The sequence below is a fragment of the Solanum verrucosum genome, unplaced genomic scaffold (assembly GCF_900185275.1).
Source record: "Solanum verrucosum unplaced genomic scaffold, falcon-dt-bn FXZP01000252.1, whole genome shotgun sequence".
Classification (NCBI taxonomy): domain Eukaryota; kingdom Viridiplantae; phylum Streptophyta; class Magnoliopsida; order Solanales; family Solanaceae; genus Solanum; species Solanum verrucosum.
The window spans coordinates 7,143,423-7,163,284 of record NW_026019988.1 but is presented as its reverse complement, the minus strand read 5'-3'; the positions used below and the strand labels follow the sequence as shown (position 1 = coordinate 7,163,284).

The following is a 19,862-nucleotide window of genomic DNA, read 5'->3' as shown; positions in this document are numbered from 1 at the left end:
TTTACACTATGTATTTATTATATATAAAATTAAACAAATAAAAAAATATAATTATAAGTAACAAAAGAAATGTACATTTAAAATACATATTTTTGGAGGGCCAAAGACTTCACCTTTCCAATTATAGTGAAAAATAATTAGTTCTATAGAAGAACATAAAAGGCAAGAGAAATTACAATATTTTTAGTGATATCATGAATTTATAGTGAATAAAAGTTAGAAGCTTAACCCATTTGACTAATCCATACTTTACCCATATTTTTATGGGTTGAATATGGTTATCAACCCATATTTTACTCATGTAAAAAATCACTCACCCAACCCATTAAAACATGGGCTCATTTTGCCGGCACTACTTGGAATTCAAACCCAATTAGCTATTTTTAAAAAGCTCTAGGGATTAGAAAGAACGGTTATGAAAAATATGTGGAAGTTTTGGTTGTCAGTTATCTCTCATCCCCTTTCTCTGTTATAGTATCTCATCCCTTTCTAGCTACCTTCTTCTGTGTTAATTTCTCCTTAGTTAGTGTGTTATTACTTTGTTGTGTGTATTCTACGTTGTAACTTGTATTCAAATAATGATATATATATGTATGTGCTTGGTTGAAAATCAAGTTTGTTTCGAACTATTATACGGAAGCGAAAGTTACTTGTGCACACTAGAAGGATAGTAATTGTGGATTCTCTCGTCAACAACAACAAAAAAAGTACCATGGAAAACAAACTTAAGTAATATTTCTCTTTTTCTAATTTAGACTAAAACATATATTTCTCTTTTACTAATTTAGACTAAAACATATAGCAATATGTAATTCAAGAAACTTTTAACTCAAATAATCAAGAAAGAAATAAAGTTTATTTTTGTAAAACAAAGGAAAAAGTAAAAGAAGAGAAATAAAGCTGCTTACTTATATACAACCTTAGGCGCATTTCATCTTTCACTTTGCCCTTTTTTTGTAATACTTGAAAATTTGTTTTTTTTTAACACGGGATCGTTTTGTTCAAAATAAAATGCATGATAAATACGATAAACAGTTTCGCCTTTTATATATGGTGAATAATCTTATAACGTTGATATACATTTTATTTTGATTTTCACTATATCAACAACTACGCATTTTAAAATTTTAATCCCAAATTTTATATTGAAATAACTTGATAATTCCACTATCTCACTTTCTTAGTGGTAAAGTGTGTATATTCTCTTATTGATCCAAATGTCTGAGCAAAGACTGGCTTTGCCTTTTATTGATTCCTTTCTTTTCATCACAATTTCATGAAGAAAATTATGTTGAATTTTGTGGGGTCTCTCATCAATGCTTAATTTCAAAATTCTTGAGTTGGAGAGAGAAGATAGAGAAGTTTTCATGTGATCCAACAGTAATATAATATCATGTACCTACTACATCTATAAAAGATATTTGCAAAATTGACCTTAATGTACTTGTGTTTTAATAATAACGATGGTGTTGGGATCAACTGATTGTGTGTGTTTGATTTTTTATTAGGTAAGTGATATTTATTAAGAGTGAAGTAGTCTTATATCAGTGGTTAACGAGATGAAGTGATTTTTGGACAATCTTTTTCTTAATTATGAGCTAGTTTTACATTGTACCGTAGGAGGATCCATCCCATATCGGTGGTTAATGGACCCTCGTATTAAATTGTTCATCTTCTAGATGTTCAGTTCTAACCGTGAGGTGGGGTGTTGAAAAGGGAAGAAGTCTCACATTGGTGTGGTTAATGAGATGAATGGTCTCTTTATATGGTCTTGAGCAATCCACACGTCATAAACTAGTTTTTGGGGTTGAGGCATGCATATCCATTTCTTTACGATATCTCTCACTAACATAAATATCAGATAATTCTGGCCGTCAATATTGACTCTAAGGAGGGATTGAATCATGGTTTTCTATGATGTTCGACTCACTTCATTGACTAGTAAGAGACCCTTATATTGGTATATCAACATGGACTTTCATTTTATCACTTCCATATAAGTTAATGTCTCTCTATTTGGTATTTGATTTGCAAAAACATATATAGATATATTTATCTTGTTATGATTAGAAGAGAATTTGAAGGGAAGTCTCTAGCTATGACAAATTTATCTTCCTGTGAACTATAAGTTATATATTTAAGTCGCGAAATCAGTCGTTGATGTTTGCATCAAAGTAGGCTATCTACATAACACCCTAATGTGCGATCCTTCCCAAACTTGCATAGTTACAAAATGTTTTGTGTGTCGAAATGTCCTCTCCTCATTGAATGTGCAAACACTACAAGGTGAGGAGATGTAGTATGTAAGCATTGCAATGTCAATTCTGCAAAAGAGTGAAAAAGCAAACACCTTTACAAAAAGTAATTGGTGGAACAAACTTCCAATTTCAGATGCAACAAAGGTAAAACAATACTACCAAACGACGATTTTGGTGGAGTTATAAGTACTCTTTCATTTTTAATTAGAAATTTTGAGTTTAAGTCTTTTTGAATATGAAGCCGTCAATATTCAAAAGCATTTTACCTCCTACAGTGAAACTTTCAAATACGAATCCAAATTTAATCGAACTTCAATACAAACATCGAACACATGGTGAAAAGTAGTGATTAGTTTCACATGTTCACCTTGGTGGTGGGTGACTCCTCTCTTCTCATGATTTTAACACAACATTTTTCAATATTTTCCTCTCTTGTCTTTGTCACTCTGTTAATTTTTCTGTATACATGGGGACAAAAAGTTTGATGCTTGTCATGTTTTGGTTCAAGTACATCTTAATCTTCAATTAATTTATATGTGCACTTTTGGTTTCTCCGTCTATGAGTGACGAAAGTATTTAGAATGTAAAAAAGTAAATAAATAAATAAAAATTAAGGAAATTTAATATCTAGATACATAATAATATTATTTTTCAGCAAAAAGAGTTAGAATAAACCTCTTGTACTCCCCTAACTCCGCTCTAGTGGATATATTAATAAGTACTCCCCCTCCTCGCAAAATACTTATCATCCTTACTAAAAATATTTATCTTAAAGTATTTATTTTAATTTTTTTTTTTCATTTTATCATTGGTAATAACTGTTTTTGAAGACTACAAATTAAACACCTCAATTATAACACATAAATATAGGAAATATTTAATGAAAAGAGAATAATATCTTACAATATAATATAAATAAAGATAAAATATAATCAAACAATCCTATTAAATGATTAATATTTTTTTCTTAAAAATATGTAAATAAAAAACAAGATAAGTATTTTGAGATTAGGAAAGTAAGAACGAAAGTTGTAATGAAACATGTATAGTCATTCACTAATAAAGAAAGTAAAAAAGTAAGTAAAGGAATCTCTCAAAAAATTCAAAAAAAAAAAGATTGAAAAAGTTGGTGTTGGACATTAATGGCAATGAGAAACCATTTTGTTTTGTCAGAATCATGTCCATTATACCTTGTAGGGACTTTGAATTATTTCTACTCAAAATGAGATAAACAAAAAAATAAAAATAAAAAGTGTGTTGTGTGTGGGGGGTGGAGGTGAGGGGTAGGGGGGTAGGGGGGAACAAGAAGAAGAAAAAAAGGTTCTCTTGGATCCTCTTGTTTTGTAAATCCCCTTTTTTCTTATCTACTTTTTACTCCAAATTTATGTCTATACTCTATACCAAGTTTTGACTATTATTATTTAACAATTACTTTTACTTAACACCTTTCCCAAACACACCCTTATTTTTTTATTAGGAGTTTAACTTAGGTATATTGATCGGATAGTCAAAATAATATTTATACGCAAGTCATCTTAGAATGTAAAATTTATAATTATAAAAATAAGACAGGTTACTCCTGTTATAACAAGTAAAGAACTTAATAGTGCAAAACTCCATTACATTGACAATATTTTGTAATTAAAGTGAGCTACAACAAAGCACAATTATCAATTGTAATTTTGATTTAGTAACATATATATGTGAAAATAAACTAAAAAACCAAACTATAACTAATTAAAATACATTGATAATAATTCTTCCTTAAGATGTCTTTATTGGGGATATTAAAGTTGATCAATAAGTATAAAAATAATGTTTTATAGAATCTATGTTTACTCCCTAAAACAAGTAAAGGACATACCTTTGGGATTATAATCATTAGGTACTACATAGAGTAGCCACATAAGTTTACTTAATTAAAAAGCACTAGCAAATGGAACCAAATTCTTTACTTCATATCTTCAATCATAATATTTTAAAAGAACTAATATTATATAACGTTCAGAAACAACCACTCTACCTTTTCAAAATAACACGTCAACTCCTCATTCTCTTCAGACCTCATAAACTATACTGAATATGTTGTTATTGTAGTACTATACTAACAAAAAATCCACTCTACTAATCGTAAAATTACACCTCTCAAGAAAAAATTGTAAAAAATTAAGAACGTTAATCATTTTTTACATAATATAATAATTATATAAGCTAGCAAATATTGGGACCAAATCCCACAAAACCATTTGCTCCATCAAATGAAATTTGGATGCCTTCTTGTTGGATGTTTCCTATTATAGAAAGTTTTGATGGTGATGGAGCAAATGCAAAACAAAATGTACCCTTGTCATTCACTGGAATTAGAAAGTTCCTAGCTGGCAGGGTCAGGATTTGCCCACCCGAAAGGAAGAACGAAATGGTCGGTACCCGAACCGTCACGAACCCGTCTAGGTCATAACACGTGTCGAATATCGACACGGCCGGTGCCCTAGGGAGCGACACGGTTTCGGCTATAAACGCGTCCCGAAACGCCACGTATGCCTCTGAGGGTAGTCGTGTCACGGCCGTCCCTGTGTCCATGACGACTCCACCGTCCCCGAGCTCGGTGATCTTAAACACGTCTTCCGATATCGGTACTCGGACGCCTCCGACTCCGAGCCCTGATAACCCTATATAGTAAAAACTCGGGGTTAGTGGATTTCGAATAAGTGGCACCCACGCCGCACCGACCGGTAACACCCCTCGACCGAACTCGAGTGACCCAGTCGAGTCGGTGCCCCGACTCACTAAACAATAACTAAATGCACCGCCTGTTTGCCCGCCGAGTTGGCCCACTAGTGACATGGACCCACCGCCAAGGCCCAATAATCCAGCAGCAGCTGTAAACATGCCACTATTTCTATGTCCACAACCAATAACAACATTTTTAACCATAGTGTGACCAAATGTCAATGTTTCAATTGCCATTGTACCTTTAGTATATGAACCATCACCATACATAACCTCATATTTACACCGACCCGAATGACAACCAGAATTCTCAACCCGGTCGCATACTGACGACCCACATGGGACACCAGTAAACGACACGGAAAGAGATGGGTCGAATACCGGGTCGGATTGGTGATAACATTGGGTACAGGGCTGACACTGTACCCAAACAATATCACTACCAGAATCAAGAACCATGTATTGGTTCTTAGCTGGACTACCTACACCAATCCTAACAAAATATTCCCCACTACCTTGATCCATACCCGAAATAAGATCCGACCCGAATTCCTCGACCCGGTAATTAACACCACCATTTTGAATTCTGTGAATGATACTGGACACCCTTTTCAAATCTCTATTGATTCGACCTTCAAATACTTTGTTATTATTATATGGAAAATGGGGAATTTGTAGTTTGTCTCTGTGAATGAGCTTGAGCTTGAGTTTCCAATTTCCATTTTCTTGTTCAATTTCATTATCAACATGAAATTCTTCTTGATTTTCAAATGGGGTTTGGGGTTTTGTGTCTAATTGGGCAATGGATTCTTTTACATTGAAGATTTCATGAGTTGAGTTCTTGATTTCACTTGAAGTTGTTGCAATGGTGGTAGGAGAGAAAATGAGCAAAATTGCTAAGGCTAGAAAGGGGAGAAACATTTTTTTTTGTGTGTGTGGTGAGAGGGAAGTTGAGAGTTTTTAATTTGTTTTTAAGGTTTTGGGATGTGAATAGAAGAAAAAGGGTTTGAGGGGTGGGTGGGAGTGGGGGTGGGAGGGTTGTGGGGTTGGAGAAGAAACCTTTGGCCCATTTTTTGGAGGGTGAGAAGAAATAATTGAATGATGAGGTTTCATTTTGGTGTTTCTTTGAATTTATTGTATAAATATCTTTTTTGTTTTTATATAGATATTTGGTATCTGTATTAGGATTCGATAAAATTTCATTTTCCTCAAATTCAAAAAGACGTCTTTTTTGGTTTTATATTTGAAGTTTGATATTTGTATTAGGGGTTCGATTAAATTTGGTTCGCCTAAAAAATCTCAAAGGCATCTTTTCTGGTATTATATTTGATGTTTGGTATCTGTATTAAGGTTCGATTAAATTACATTCGCCTAAAAAATGACTCTATATTCATTGCTTGAATTCGAAATATCTAATTAAAAATGAAGATATATTTATCATGTACTACAATCCTTGATGGTTCAATATATTATGCTATGGGGCATCAAATTATTACATGTTCCTCGCACAATTAATAAGTATCAAGTAATTTTTTTCATCAAAACTAAAACAAATAGAAAAAAATTACCTAATATTTTGTCTCTATCGAAATATAAACCTGAAACCTAATTATTGTCGAACAATTTCATCAACTTGCTTGACTATCAAAAAGTAATCTAACAAAATAGGATGCAAAAAATGCCATTTTCTTTCATGATTATGGACTGATATAATCATTTAAATGGTTTTAAATTTCTTTGAAAGTACTTATAAGTTTAATTAAAGGATTTAATTCATATATATACACTCATAATGAAAAAATTTTATACACCACGTGTGTTTTTACTTGATATAGTAGATTATTAGTTACCATCTTTATTAAATTTCCTATAAATATTGATTACAAAAAATTATATAATTTATATAAATAATCTGATTCTATAAATATCTTTTGTACTGTAAGTTATTTGGTTGATAGGATGTGATAGATAAAAACATCTCATAAGTTAAAATAATTTATGAAATTATTTATTTCACTTTTTATAAGAAATATATGAAATAACTAATAAAGAAATTTTAAAACTATTTATTACTCATAATTAAATACGAAATAAAATAATGCACATTTTATTTCGAAATTATTATCTTATAGACAAAAACTCTTTTGTTTAAGGAGGTGACAAAATGATTACATCAATGTGATGGGGTCTCTTGACTATATAGAGATTCTCCACACATGTTTATGTATTCCTCTCTCTATTAAAAGCTTCTTTAAAAGTACAAATAAATAAATAAGCACACGACAAAAGACCAATTAGCTTAAGATTAAAAAAATATTACCTAATCAATGTACTTATTATGAATTTGAAAGATATTCACTTCTCTAACTTTTCATCTAAAATTTACTATAGAATGGTATATTTATCTCATCTTATTATTCATCGAATGTTACCTTTTTTATTGTTATTTTTATTTGGTATTTGATATTTTCGGATCAAACTATTATCAATAGAAATATTTCTTGTTTCAAGAAATATCAAATTATTGTTATAGATGTGTAAGAATCAATTGATATTATATTCAAAAAGGGAAAAAGTTCAAACAAATGAAACTATTACTATAAACATTTTAAAGAGGTTTGACCATAAGAGAATGAAATTATAACTATTGTGCACTTTTCATGAAATACTTAAAGTATGAAGCTTTTGGCTAGCTAGCCTTCCCAATGTAACTAAAGCATTCACATATACAATAGAGAGAATAATGAGTTTTCACCATCCACAAGACATCAAATTGTTACCCAACTAATAATTTAGGGTGTGTTCGGTACGACAAAAAATATTTTTCGAAGTATGCTGAAGCGAAGGAAGAATATAATCAAACATAAAATGTCACTTTATAATTTGTGAAACTTCATTAGAAAAGTGATTTTTCTCATATTTAAAAAACTTTGTTTTCTTAAAATTAAATAGCATAGCAAAACAAGCAAATATATTTTGGAAGAGTGGAGGGACCAATTATTATTATGAATAAAAGAGATGATGATCAAGTCTCAACTTCTTTTTATAAAGGTGCATTATTCATCTTTTTCCTTCGCAATTATAGTTTTTCAATTTATTGTAGGCATGATAAGAGTTGTAAGTCCCTACAATTCAATATGGCCATAAGGGTAAAAGATGGACTCATCACTTCAGACATACATGTTTGATGTTAGTTTGACAAAATCAAATTTTAAATAAAGGGATTGAATAACACAAGAACCGATTAAAGTATACATTTCTGCCTAAAGTTCACGCAAAAAATAACTAAAATGGTTGGACTTAGAGTCAATTTTGTATCATGCCTTGCTTATAATTTTATATGATAACTTTTGATTTCTTCTAATTAGGGTATAACTTTGATTTAAAACAATAAGTTTTTTTTTTCTTCTTTTAATCAATTTGACTTGGAATAGTGAGTTGTTTGTAATCAGATACAGAAGAAAAGAAAAAAGAATCAAAAAAAGAGAAATGTTTAGTCAAATCAAATATCAAATTTATCGACCCTATGTCCCTTATATGTCTATCTATATATCTCTCAAGGTCTCACGTTGAAGTGTTTTTTTAGGCTGGAAAGGGGAAAAAAGGATCAAGTACAAAATTACTGTAATTCTATTATAAATTTTATCTCATAGAATGTGAACTTGACAATAATAAAACTTCAAATCATTGCTTTCTACCATCTCAAATTTCATGTCATAAATATTTTCTTGTGATAAAATTTCAACCATATTCTAGATGTATCTTTAATGTCAATTAAGACTTAAAGAGGAAATGGAATTTTATTGTCTCTTATGATAGACTTTTGTAACCTTCAACCATTAGGAATTGCTAATCATTTTAACAAATGTATATAATTATAACCTAATGACAATAGAAACTAAATCATTTTCCTTTTCTCTCTAGTATATTACTTTTTTCAATTTCCCACACGATGTTTAACATCCAAATTAAAGCTCGACTAAATCCAAATCACAATGAAGGTAACACACTTCCAAACAAATAAGGACTACGTATCCATGGAGACTCGAACACAATATCTTTGGCTAAATGATGAAGGAGTACTTACCACTCCACTGTAACTCTCGTGGGTTGATATTACTAAAGAAACATACAATGATTGTAGCAGTCAAAGGCGTGAAAATTGTAAGTCATGCACAAAAATAATAATTAGAGAACATGGGACATATATATAGTCATATATAAGGCCCTAGTGGTTGCAATAGACTTCCAAAATAAAGTTGTCACTAGTTATTCATGCAATAAAGATGCATGAATAATTAAGTGAAATGGAAGTGACCTACCAGGGGACGAGATCCGTTTTATAGGAAAACAATATTTATTCACTCAATCAATAGATCCTTTGATGTATAACACTAAATCTTATGTTAGATTATTTGTCTCAAAAGTCCTTAGATTATATGTCGTATGTCGATGGTTCTCTTTAGGCATAATACATAAACAAACATTCAAACTTGACCTTAGATGACAAGTTAAGGCTACATCTAAACACTCCAACTCATCACCATTATGTCTCATGGACAGCCAACGTTGTGGAGACGAATTGAGGTGCTTCGTGCTTACTCGAGAGTTGGAGTTCTTGTCAGCTGAGGCCATGTTTGATTGTCTGTGTTTCTATATTATCCCTTATTGTTATGGGATAGAAATATTTATCAAATTTAGCACTTCTAACATACACCTCAATGGACTGTACCTAAACAAAGAAGGGGAATACTAAAAGAACAGTACAATAACTGGAAAAGGGAGACTCTGAAGAGGATAACAGTTTAACCTGTCACAAGCTGGTGGTTGAAGAAATAATTAGATTTTTTTTTTTTTATCTTTTTCATATTCAAATGAATCAAACTAATTAAAAAATTCTAACACAGTACCAGATCAACCCTACATCTACTCTATAAATTACAGCTCAGGAAAGACTCATATTCTCGCGGAAACATGTTACAAGTTTTCACATAATACACTACGTGAATATGCAGTGAAATTGACGCATTCAGTGCTTTTAAGTTTAGAGGCAGTGCAAATGCCCTGAACTCACTTTCGTTTCCCTACCTAAATTACAAGCAGAATATGAACGACCATCACAATGGTTCAGCTGACAAAGACTTCATATGTTGATTTAACGCATCACCGACTCTTTGACAAATGAACGTCCGCCAGATCTGCATGATGAAGAATGTGAAAAGGATGTTAAACTTATAGGTAATACCTGAAAAGCTGAAAGAAAACTAAGATAGTGGCCTTGATTGAGCTTTGAGTCAAAACATACGAATATTCAAGATGGATGTTCATGAATCGAGCATTTTCTTTGCTTTGTGACAATGTTAGAGAGCCTTCAATAACCTGATCTTGCTCCACGTCTAAGGGTTCATAGAAGTAAACCAATGTCTGCAAATTCATGCCAAAAATGCAAAAACATGAGCGCATGCACCAATTTCACCAGAGAAAATCTGATAAATAGTATGAGATAACAATCAATCCATAATTTTGTTTCCAAACAGGATTATCATATCATTAGTTTATCAAAATATTTAGGTATTCCATCTAAGAACCAATATCAAGGATTACTTAAACTAACAGGTAATCTTCTATATGAAAGAATGTCAGCAGCATTACTGTTATCAAGCACTTTTTTTTTGACAAGTAGTGTGTATAGGGATATGCTGGCTCAAAAGTTACATCCAGAACAGAGCATTACAATGAGTGCGATGAGATAACAAAATCAATTATAGCCATGGTATTATTTACATTATCATTAGCCATGTTGCACCAAAATCTAAGCAAAAATATACATCTAGATTTAATGTTGACAGTATTATCTTCGGAGTTCTCAAGAAAACATTTTCAGCTTTTAGCACAAAAAAAGGTGGCACAGAAGCTCCAAGCCTCTTACGACGATAGCAAACATATTTCTTATGGCCTCAGAATGTATTTCCTGGTCCATCTTAAGACTAGTACAGAGGAAAATGTATATTTGTCCAATTCCTAGTGTAGATTTTATAAAATCAGATGACAAAATTGGATGCAGATTGTAATCAGTTTACTCTTTTCTAAGCCTGCCTTTCATTCCGATGAACCAAAAGCAAAGAGTAGAATACAGAGAGCACCCAAATTTTTTTTTTTTGGGGGGGGGGGGGGGGGGGGGGGGGTAGTTATAGAACCTGTTTGCCAGTGTGTTGGGGGATCCTCTGGTGCAGTTGACAAGACAAGGGCGTCGTTAGGATTGGGACGCTTCTTTCTTTGATTGCCTTCCGTCATGTTACTGTTTGAAGGCTCAACAAATGAAGGCCGCATACCATTATTCAAAGGAAATACTGTTGGGCCAGTAAACTCCACATCAAACCAGAAAGCAAAACCATGAAAGGGTGCTGAAAAAAAATAGAATCAGGCCATACGACCATTAGAAAATTAAAGAAGAAGCTACCAACACTAAAAGAAGAAAAGCATGAATCATCTCCCACCCACTATTTTTTTCTTATATAAAAAAAAGAACAGGTGTTATAAAAGAAACCCATGAGTTCCGTGTACAACACTCAGACGATGTTTATTTGGAAAGGGAGAGAGAAGTTACATCGCATCATTGACTCAAATTTAAATCTGGATGTGATGGACTCTAGCTCCTGAGTCGTCACTGTATAACAGTCCACATGCTTCACCTGCCATACAGTTGAAGGGAAATGAGTTTAAAATGAGGGAGGCTCATGAGTTCAATAATAGTGCATAAAATACAAAGAGCCAGAGGAAATAATTGAGCATAAGGCACAGAAACCCATGACATTCTAAATTCTAAATTCCTGATGATCTTGATATAAATATCAGACCATACTTGAGACTCAAGAGCACCCTAAGTCTGCTAAAATAACTGTGAAGACTCCAGAGAATGATGCAATTCATAAAACATCCATACCATGAGCACAAAGCAAGATCACTTACCTTATTCACAATCCCTAGAATCTTACATGATCCTGTAGTTTTGAAAGACATGCTATTCATTCAAAAGGACAAGCCCAAACAGGAAAGGAAAAAAATATTTTTGTTTCCTCTTGAGGATTCACCACCTTAAGAATAGATGTCAATGTTTATTCCGAGCAACCAATTTTCATGAACCTATAATTGCTTCTTTAATCACTAATATTTAGTATATAGTCCTACAGCTCTGCGCTCTTCATGCTGTGTGTGACTATCCAACAGAACCTGGACAGAATGATTGAGCAACAGACTGACCCTTCTTCATACATGATTATCGACTTAGATTATGCATTTTTATTTTTCATAAAAAGGCTACGAATTGTTTCATATAGTTCCCCTTGATCAGAAGGAGTTATATTCCAATGATCTTTTTCATCCCCTTCTCCACCAACCCTACCCCACCCCTTAGGGTGGAAATCTGAAAATTAAAAAGCCAGTACTGGTACAACACCTCTGAGACTCAATCAGCAGCAATGGGAATTTCAAACTTCATATAACTCAAGTATGTAGTCCTACTTATCCAGACTTTGGGGCAACAATCAAATGATCCCAGATTACAAACATATATCCGCAGAATCTAATAATCCAATGATCTGCGTATTAACTTAAATCATATAAATTTTTCTTTCATATAGCTCCTTTACCAGGAAGCATTCCCTTGCTTGGATTAAGACACAGTTGTTGTCGTTTTTGACACAGATAGTAATTTGCAATATGAAACCCAAAAATAATTGAATTTGCCGGTACTAACCACTTGTGGCCATGTCAAAACATTTTCAACAGTAATTGTCTCCACCGATGGCTCTTCAAATGCGCACTGCTTTGCTAACGGCATTATAGCAGACACTACAAAAAATTGGAATTCCAACTGAAATCTAAAGAGGAAACACATACAAATATAGATAATCAAAAGCATAGGCATTTAGCAACTAAACTTTGTTTTTTAGGGTTGTTTACCCCACTCACACAGAGTTTAAGGTCCATGTGCACTATACAGCTCTCCCACAGAGATAACACTTTTTTTTTTGTGTGATCAGTACGATAACGCCTTTCACGTTTTTACTAGATAAGGGAGGATAATAAATGAAACAGCAGTTCCAACGATAACAAATAAAGAATCAACCGTATAATCTCAAGATGATACGGTCCAACGAATTAAAATGGTATACAAACCAGCAAGTCTGGAGACATTAAGATTTAAAGCAAGTTTAACCATTGTACAAGAAAGGTCATTGAGAAACAGTGCTATTTAATGATGAGTCCTATGTTAGTGCAAGTGATGGGTGACTAGATAATGTAGCCACTCAGTGCTATGAACTAGAATAATTTTGTTTCAATCAGAAAAGAGTATTCTTCATCAAAATTAAGCATGTTCTTGTTGATGTGGGGATCCAAATGTGTGGCAACGATGGAGAAGAGAAAATAAACTGGAGGGTTGGACAAAAGGAGTTGAGCTTTATATACAGCTCGATGAATAATGATATCATAAATCAAATCTTAAGAGTTTTCACATGTCTAACATAATAAAGTGGCTGAACAAAATAATGATATCCTCAACCAATAAAACACAAGAAAGTGGATCTAATTTGCATTCTTAAGAGAGAGCACTTCGTCAAGGTTATGATTTTGCTGGAAGAACAGCAGAGATAACCATGAGTTGTACAACAAATACTCACTGTCTATTCCATAAACGTTACGCCAGAAATCAACACTTTCACTATACCGGTCTGGATGTGTCACAGGCGCCATGTATAGCTGCAGAGAGAAGAAACGGAGATTAAAATGGCGTCACTCTTTCATATCATTAAGTGGTGGAAAAGCAAAGGTCATTCATAATCATCAAACTCCGGGATACTTCCGGCTTGTTCTAGGTGAACAATGCAGTAGGCATTAGAATTGGTTTTAAGAGCTTTTCTCATCTTAATCTAAATGAATAGATCACCATTCCTAATACAATTGCTTCATATTACTTCTTGGCACTGTAAGTATCAGCACGGGATTTCCTCTATGAGTAACATATGAAGCAAATACTAATATTGGAATCTGTCACATAACTATTAAATGCATGAATCTAATTCTGATAATACAGACACACTATTCACCCAAATAAGGATGCAAAAGAAGGATAATACACACGCACAACACACACAGAAGATAACCCCCAAATAAATTTGAAAGCACACATAAATTAGGCAAAGGAGTATAACTACCGTTGCATGTGATGGAAGAATAAGACCTCCTGGTTTCAGCCAGCGGTCTCTAGCAGTGATAACACTCCCCAGCATGCTCTGCAAGGACAAGCATATTCCATGCAGTGTAAGAAACAGAAAAGTTGAGAAGTCATGGAATCCCATATAATACATTTAAAAGGTAAACCATGTGGAGACCAAACTAGATGTAGGCACGCCTTGGTGCCAGGCCAGTGCCCAGTCTTATCCCGAAAGAGAAGCAATTTTTCAATAGATGTCTATAAGAGAAGCATTGAAATGTGTCTGTCTGTATGGTATTACCTCATAAAGCAGCATGTAACCCATCCACTCTGAAACTATAACATCAACTTCTTCATCAATTTCAACATCCTGAACTAACCAAAAAGTATGATATAGTCATTAGTCACCAAACTCAAATCTATATAAATAACAAGAGATATATTCATCCATAATAAAGAGATTCAATTACGACAAAGTTAGAAATGACAACATCTCCATTGATGACAACTTTGAAAATGGATGTGTGGACATACTAGAAGAGATAGGATTATGAACGAAGATGAGGGAGGAGAGGTTGAGATGGCTCGGACCTGTGAAGAGGAGATGCATGGATGCCCCAAGGAGGAGGTGTGAGAGGTTGGCTGTGGTGAGTATGAGAAAAGGTAGAGATGGCCAGAAGAAATATTGAGGGGAAGTGATTAGACGGGACATGACACACTTGTAGCTTACCAAGGACACAACCCTAGATAGGAGGATTTGGAGGTCGAGGATTAGTTGTAGAAGGTTAGTAGGTAGTCGAGCATTGCCTAGTCTCCCTTATCAGTGTCTCTATTTTTACTCTCCAACTATCTTATTTTTCAATTTATTACTACATGTTTTCTTCTATCTCGGTTAACATATATTGCTAATGCACCCATCTACGTACATATGAATTGAATTTTAAGGATTTTCACTTCGCTCTAAGAAAAGGTAGATTTCATACAACTTAAGCAATCAAAAGCAGCCAAATGTCCAATGGTAATAACATCAACTCTAAGTTGCAAAAACAGCAGAAGAATCAAATGTTAAGACTATAACATACCTCGACCCGCCCATGCAAAACAATAACTTTGTCACATAAGTTGTTTGCCTTCACAATTTCATTCGCCTGGTGAACCATAAAAAACAGATGTAAAATGAAATTCAAGTTCAATTATTTCACATAGTTCCTGTAGAAAAAAGACAGTGGAAGAGATCTTAAGAATGTCCAGCTACTAGAGTGTTTCCCTCCATCTATTATGGTTTGAATAATGTTCACACATTTTTAGTAGGGATAGACAATTGCAGGAATTTCAAAGCCTCAAAGGTTCGCTCTAAGTGGCATCATTGGAAGTAAAGAAAATTAATGTAATAGTATTTTTAGAGTGAACTAAATCAGCAGCATAAACAAGATTTTTTGTAAGTGGTATCAACATTTCTAGAAGTGAAAAAACATTCATATTTATAACTTTCTAACAAAGACAGAGAAGAAACATTCATGTCTAACTAAGTTTATTTTCTTCTATCTTCTTTCTTCTCTGTCTTTGTTGTCGTCTTCTTCTTCTCTCCATCATTTTAGTTTCAACTAATGTTCAAAGTAAACGCCAGACTTAGATCAGCTCTTTACCGTACTGACAACAACATCATGTCAAATTGACACGAATCTGGTGATGGAAAATGACGAATCAACATATCCCAGTAATATACCCCAGTTGACACAACAAAGGTGTGCAGTAACAAATATTTTGCGCCCACGAATATTTGTTTGCTTCTTTTTCTATAAGAAGAATTTGTCTGCTTGCTTATGGAATGCAATGCTCACTCATGAGCTAAAATTAGGAAGTACTATTTGATGAAGCAAATGATGAAGAAGTATTAGCGGGAGGCCAAAGTAAGGTATGGCTCCATGCTTGTGTTTATAAACAATCGGCCGTTGCTTAGTCATGCATCTAAATTTTGAGAAATAAACTGAATTACAATATCAGCTAAAATGTCCTAGAATAATTCACATATCAATGTATATTCAAGCATATTTGCAACTGAATTACCCCATTCCACTTCTGTCAAAAGCATTTTGTTTTTGCACATTAAATGCCAGTCCATTCTCTTCAAACTCATAAGTGACACCTATCACTCCGCCTATTCTCAGTTTTCCGGTAGTCCTCCCATGGGACAGTTTGTGCAGCCTATCCATGAAACTCATGTTTGTTTCACCCTACCAACATACAAAAACTGAAAAGAAATACTCTTCCCTTGAAAAGTCCTTGGCTGTACAACTACATACTGCACAAATTGTCTTCGTTTCGACAACTGGAAGTTCTTTAGAGAGACTTTTTTTATAAGGCATCTAAAGATCTTTAGAGAACTTACCACCCTGTTAGACTACTGATAAACAATGAGTTAAATCGTGAGTGTTTGAAATCTTTAAGTAGTGGAACAACATCATGCACCATCATTGTCCTCTGCTGCCTCACTAAAACTTCTTTACAAACTTGTCAAAAAGAAAGTTAACTTAAAGAGGGAGTATTTGAAGGTCCTGCAAGCCTTTGTAAAGGATGCAACATCATCATAAAGCACCATAATGAAGCAGTCAATTGTCTCAGAACTCATCAACCATAAGAAATGTTCGGGGAAGTATTACTCTAAGGCACATTTAGAATACAAATACTACATAGAAAAAAGCTTCAACGAACATCCTCTAACAGAAGGAAACAAGTACCTGGACAGCTATATCACTTGCATCAACAGCATACACCTGGGATAAAAGAACATCTGCCTAATAAGTGTTATATCTGGAACATCCAAATTAAAGGGAATACCAATTGAAGCACGCAAATAAGTTCAGATTGCATCAAGAAGAGGTCATGACTTCACTTGGTCCACTAAAAACCAGAGTAGAAAGAAAGTAAAACACATCAAAGATGCAACTTTATTGTATAGAAGAAGAAAAAAACATGGATCTTCCCAAAAGCAAATGAACAATCTAAAACGCTGTCATAGTAGCTAAACCAATAGAGAGAGGATAAATGAGCCATAGCTGCTTTTGTGCAAGAAGACTGAAGAAACAATCGATCATATATTTCATCACCATGATCAAATGAATAATTCTTGGGTACCCATTCTTCTGTATTTTGATGTATAAAACTCATAATTCCTTTTTTTTGTAGATGAAAATAAAACTCATTATTCCTTAAACAATCCAGGATCACCTGTTGTTTTGGTAGAAACCAAAATCTTGGATGTCTATACAGAGATACTTATTTTGGAGCATTTGATAGGAAAGGAGCAAAGAATCTTATAAGGAGAAGGTTCACCAAAACGTAGATTCGACAGTTTGTTCAAACTTTAAGTTATGGAGCAAGGAAAGATATTTTTATCGTCTATCAACTTGTGTGACTTCCAGGATGAAACTTGAAAATGGAATACAATATATAGCTCTTACGTGTTCTTACATATGCTGACTTTTACATGCTTTGGCACCACACAGGTGCCCAATAGATGGAATTTGGCACTGTTATGTACCAAGAAGAATGTGCATGCAACGAAGGTAGGGGAAGTGTTGACTGCAATATAGCCCAGACATCTACGTCACTTTAATATTCCAGTGACAAATACGGATTGTGTTGCAATATTCTTTTAAACTGGAAGGACTGTGATGCAATTTTCCACATTGACTATTCAGAGCACTTCTAGTAGTTAGAACATATTGTAATCTAGCAATAGCTGGGTGGATTTTTCCATTTGTTTGTATACATAAGTTCATAATATTGCCTCAAAAGTTGAAAGGAACCATGGAAATAATAACTCCACTCTGGTACTGAACTGAGATTGATGAAATTTCAGCTAAAGAGGACTTAATGATATCTTACTCGTCTTGCACCCGCTTGCGCACAAAATATAGATAGGATCCCGGTGCCACATCCAACATCAACGACAACCTAGAAAATGTAAATTTAATTATACCATAGGCATGGACGAGACTGGTTGAACTATGTAATGAAATTATTAAAAAAATACAAAAGAACAATGAAAGACTTAAGTAGAAATACAATGTGAGATTTGATAAATTTTAGAATTTCATTTGGGGCACAAAGAATTATTTAGATAGTCGACTTACTTTTCCAGCAATGAAGTTTTGATGCTGAAAAATTGCATTCCTGTAAGTGTCCGTCCGCACACGATCCTGCGAGTTCCACCCATAAATTAACATGTCCTTTGTACATCTAGATATATTTGAAAGCATAAACACAATGGAAAAGGGAAATACAAGTTCAAATGCAAGCCAAATAATTAAATTCACCTAAATACAAGCAGTAAAATGAATTTGCAATACCTCTTATTTTAAGCTCACTTCATCTCATAATCATACTAAATAAAATGCAACAGAGGGATTATAAAGTTTGAATCACACTATTCAGCTCCGTAGTGTTCAAGACTATAGCAATGCAAAGAAGCAACTAATTCTATGACTCCATAATTTCAGCTCCCGCACGGTTACACTCCCTAAAAACTGACTTTCGCGAATGTATATGGACATGTATCCATGACAACCCAGTCTAACATACTAACAAGTATAGCCAAATAATCCTATATCTCTGTAAGCTCAGCTACACAAAACATTACACTCTCTAAAATCTTAATTCTTGGAAATGTATGTCTAACTTACTAACAAGTATAGCCAAGTAATCCTGTAAGCTCAGCTCCTCAAAACATTACAGTCCCTACAAACTGATTCTTCCGAATGTATATAGTAGACAAGTACACATGCCAACGCAGTCTAATATGGTATATCCACTCCGGTGGAACACTTCCAACTCAATCATCCTATTTCAATTCATTATCGCAATGCCTACACACTCAATAGGCAAATATGTACATAATAAATACACATATTCAGTGAAGTAGATCCGTAATGTCATAAATACCTTAATCATCTCTTCATGAATGCCAACATGAGCATACGAATTAAAATATGCCGTATCGAACTCCGTACAAGGAGGTGTAGGCTTTTCCCTCTCCTCCTCATCTTCGTGATGCTGCTGCCATTGAGAAACCCTAGCATCACCGTCACTACTACCACCACCTCTACGGCCACGTGACCTGCCACGGCTGCCTCTGCGTACTCTATGACCGCCTGAGATACCTCCGGTGACGGCGCCGTCGTGGTGGTACCCGTTAGTGTAACCGCCGTCTGTTGGTTGTAACATTTTTTTTTTCGTTCCCACGCGAATCTCAGAGTCTCACTGCCCAAAACTATTGGAGTAAATATTGTATAGTTGAGAAGAGAAGAGAAAGGGTTCTATTTTGGGGAAATTAGCACTTTTAGACCTTCAAATGTTGATAAATTTTAATTAAGCACATTTAACTTTCAGTTAATTAATATATATACATTTTTGATCTATTTGAGTTTTGATTTTGACCATCAACTGATTCAAACCTACATGTGAACACCACTATATCTAACTATGAATCTTTACAAATTTGATGATTATTAACTGCATAATTATTCAGTTATTAATATGTTGTATTAAATTTATATTGTTATTCAATATTTGAAAGTAAGATAATGCTAGAAAAATCCTAAGTATCATGTATTTCCCATAAAGGACGAAAAATGCATAATTTTGTTTATTCGTGGTAA

The 19,862-nt window shown here is 33.8% G+C and overlaps 2 protein-coding genes across 2 annotated transcripts; both read right to left on the bottom strand.

Moving 5' to 3' along the window:
* Positions 1 to 4,463: 4,463 nt before the first annotated feature.
* On the bottom strand, positions 4,464 to 5,944 carry LOC125819071 (protein ASPARTIC PROTEASE IN GUARD CELL 2-like). The gene has a single exon (XM_049498584.1). It carries the CDS (start codon positions 5,907 to 5,909, stop codon positions 4,470 to 4,472), a length of 1,440 nt encoding a protein of 479 aa, XP_049354541.1. The 5' UTR covers positions 5,910 to 5,944; the 3' UTR covers positions 4,464 to 4,469.
* Positions 5,945 to 10,080: 4,136 nt separating this feature from the next.
* On the bottom strand, positions 10,081 to 19,457 carry LOC125819075 (probable protein arginine N-methyltransferase 6). The gene is made up of 13 exons (XM_049498587.1): positions 19,147 to 19,457; positions 18,339 to 18,404; positions 18,091 to 18,159; positions 16,941 to 16,976; positions 15,285 to 15,350; positions 14,504 to 14,572; positions 14,204 to 14,281; positions 13,670 to 13,748; positions 12,745 to 12,839; positions 11,596 to 11,680; positions 11,190 to 11,392; positions 10,294 to 10,415; positions 10,081 to 10,186 (listed from the first exon to the last, which is right to left on the bottom strand). Exons 1-13 carry the CDS (start codon positions 19,426 to 19,428, stop codon positions 10,144 to 10,146), a joined length of 1,293 nt encoding a protein of 430 aa, XP_049354544.1. The 5' UTR covers positions 19,429 to 19,457; the 3' UTR covers positions 10,081 to 10,143.
* Between the last annotated feature and the right edge of the window lie 405 nt (positions 19,458 to 19,862).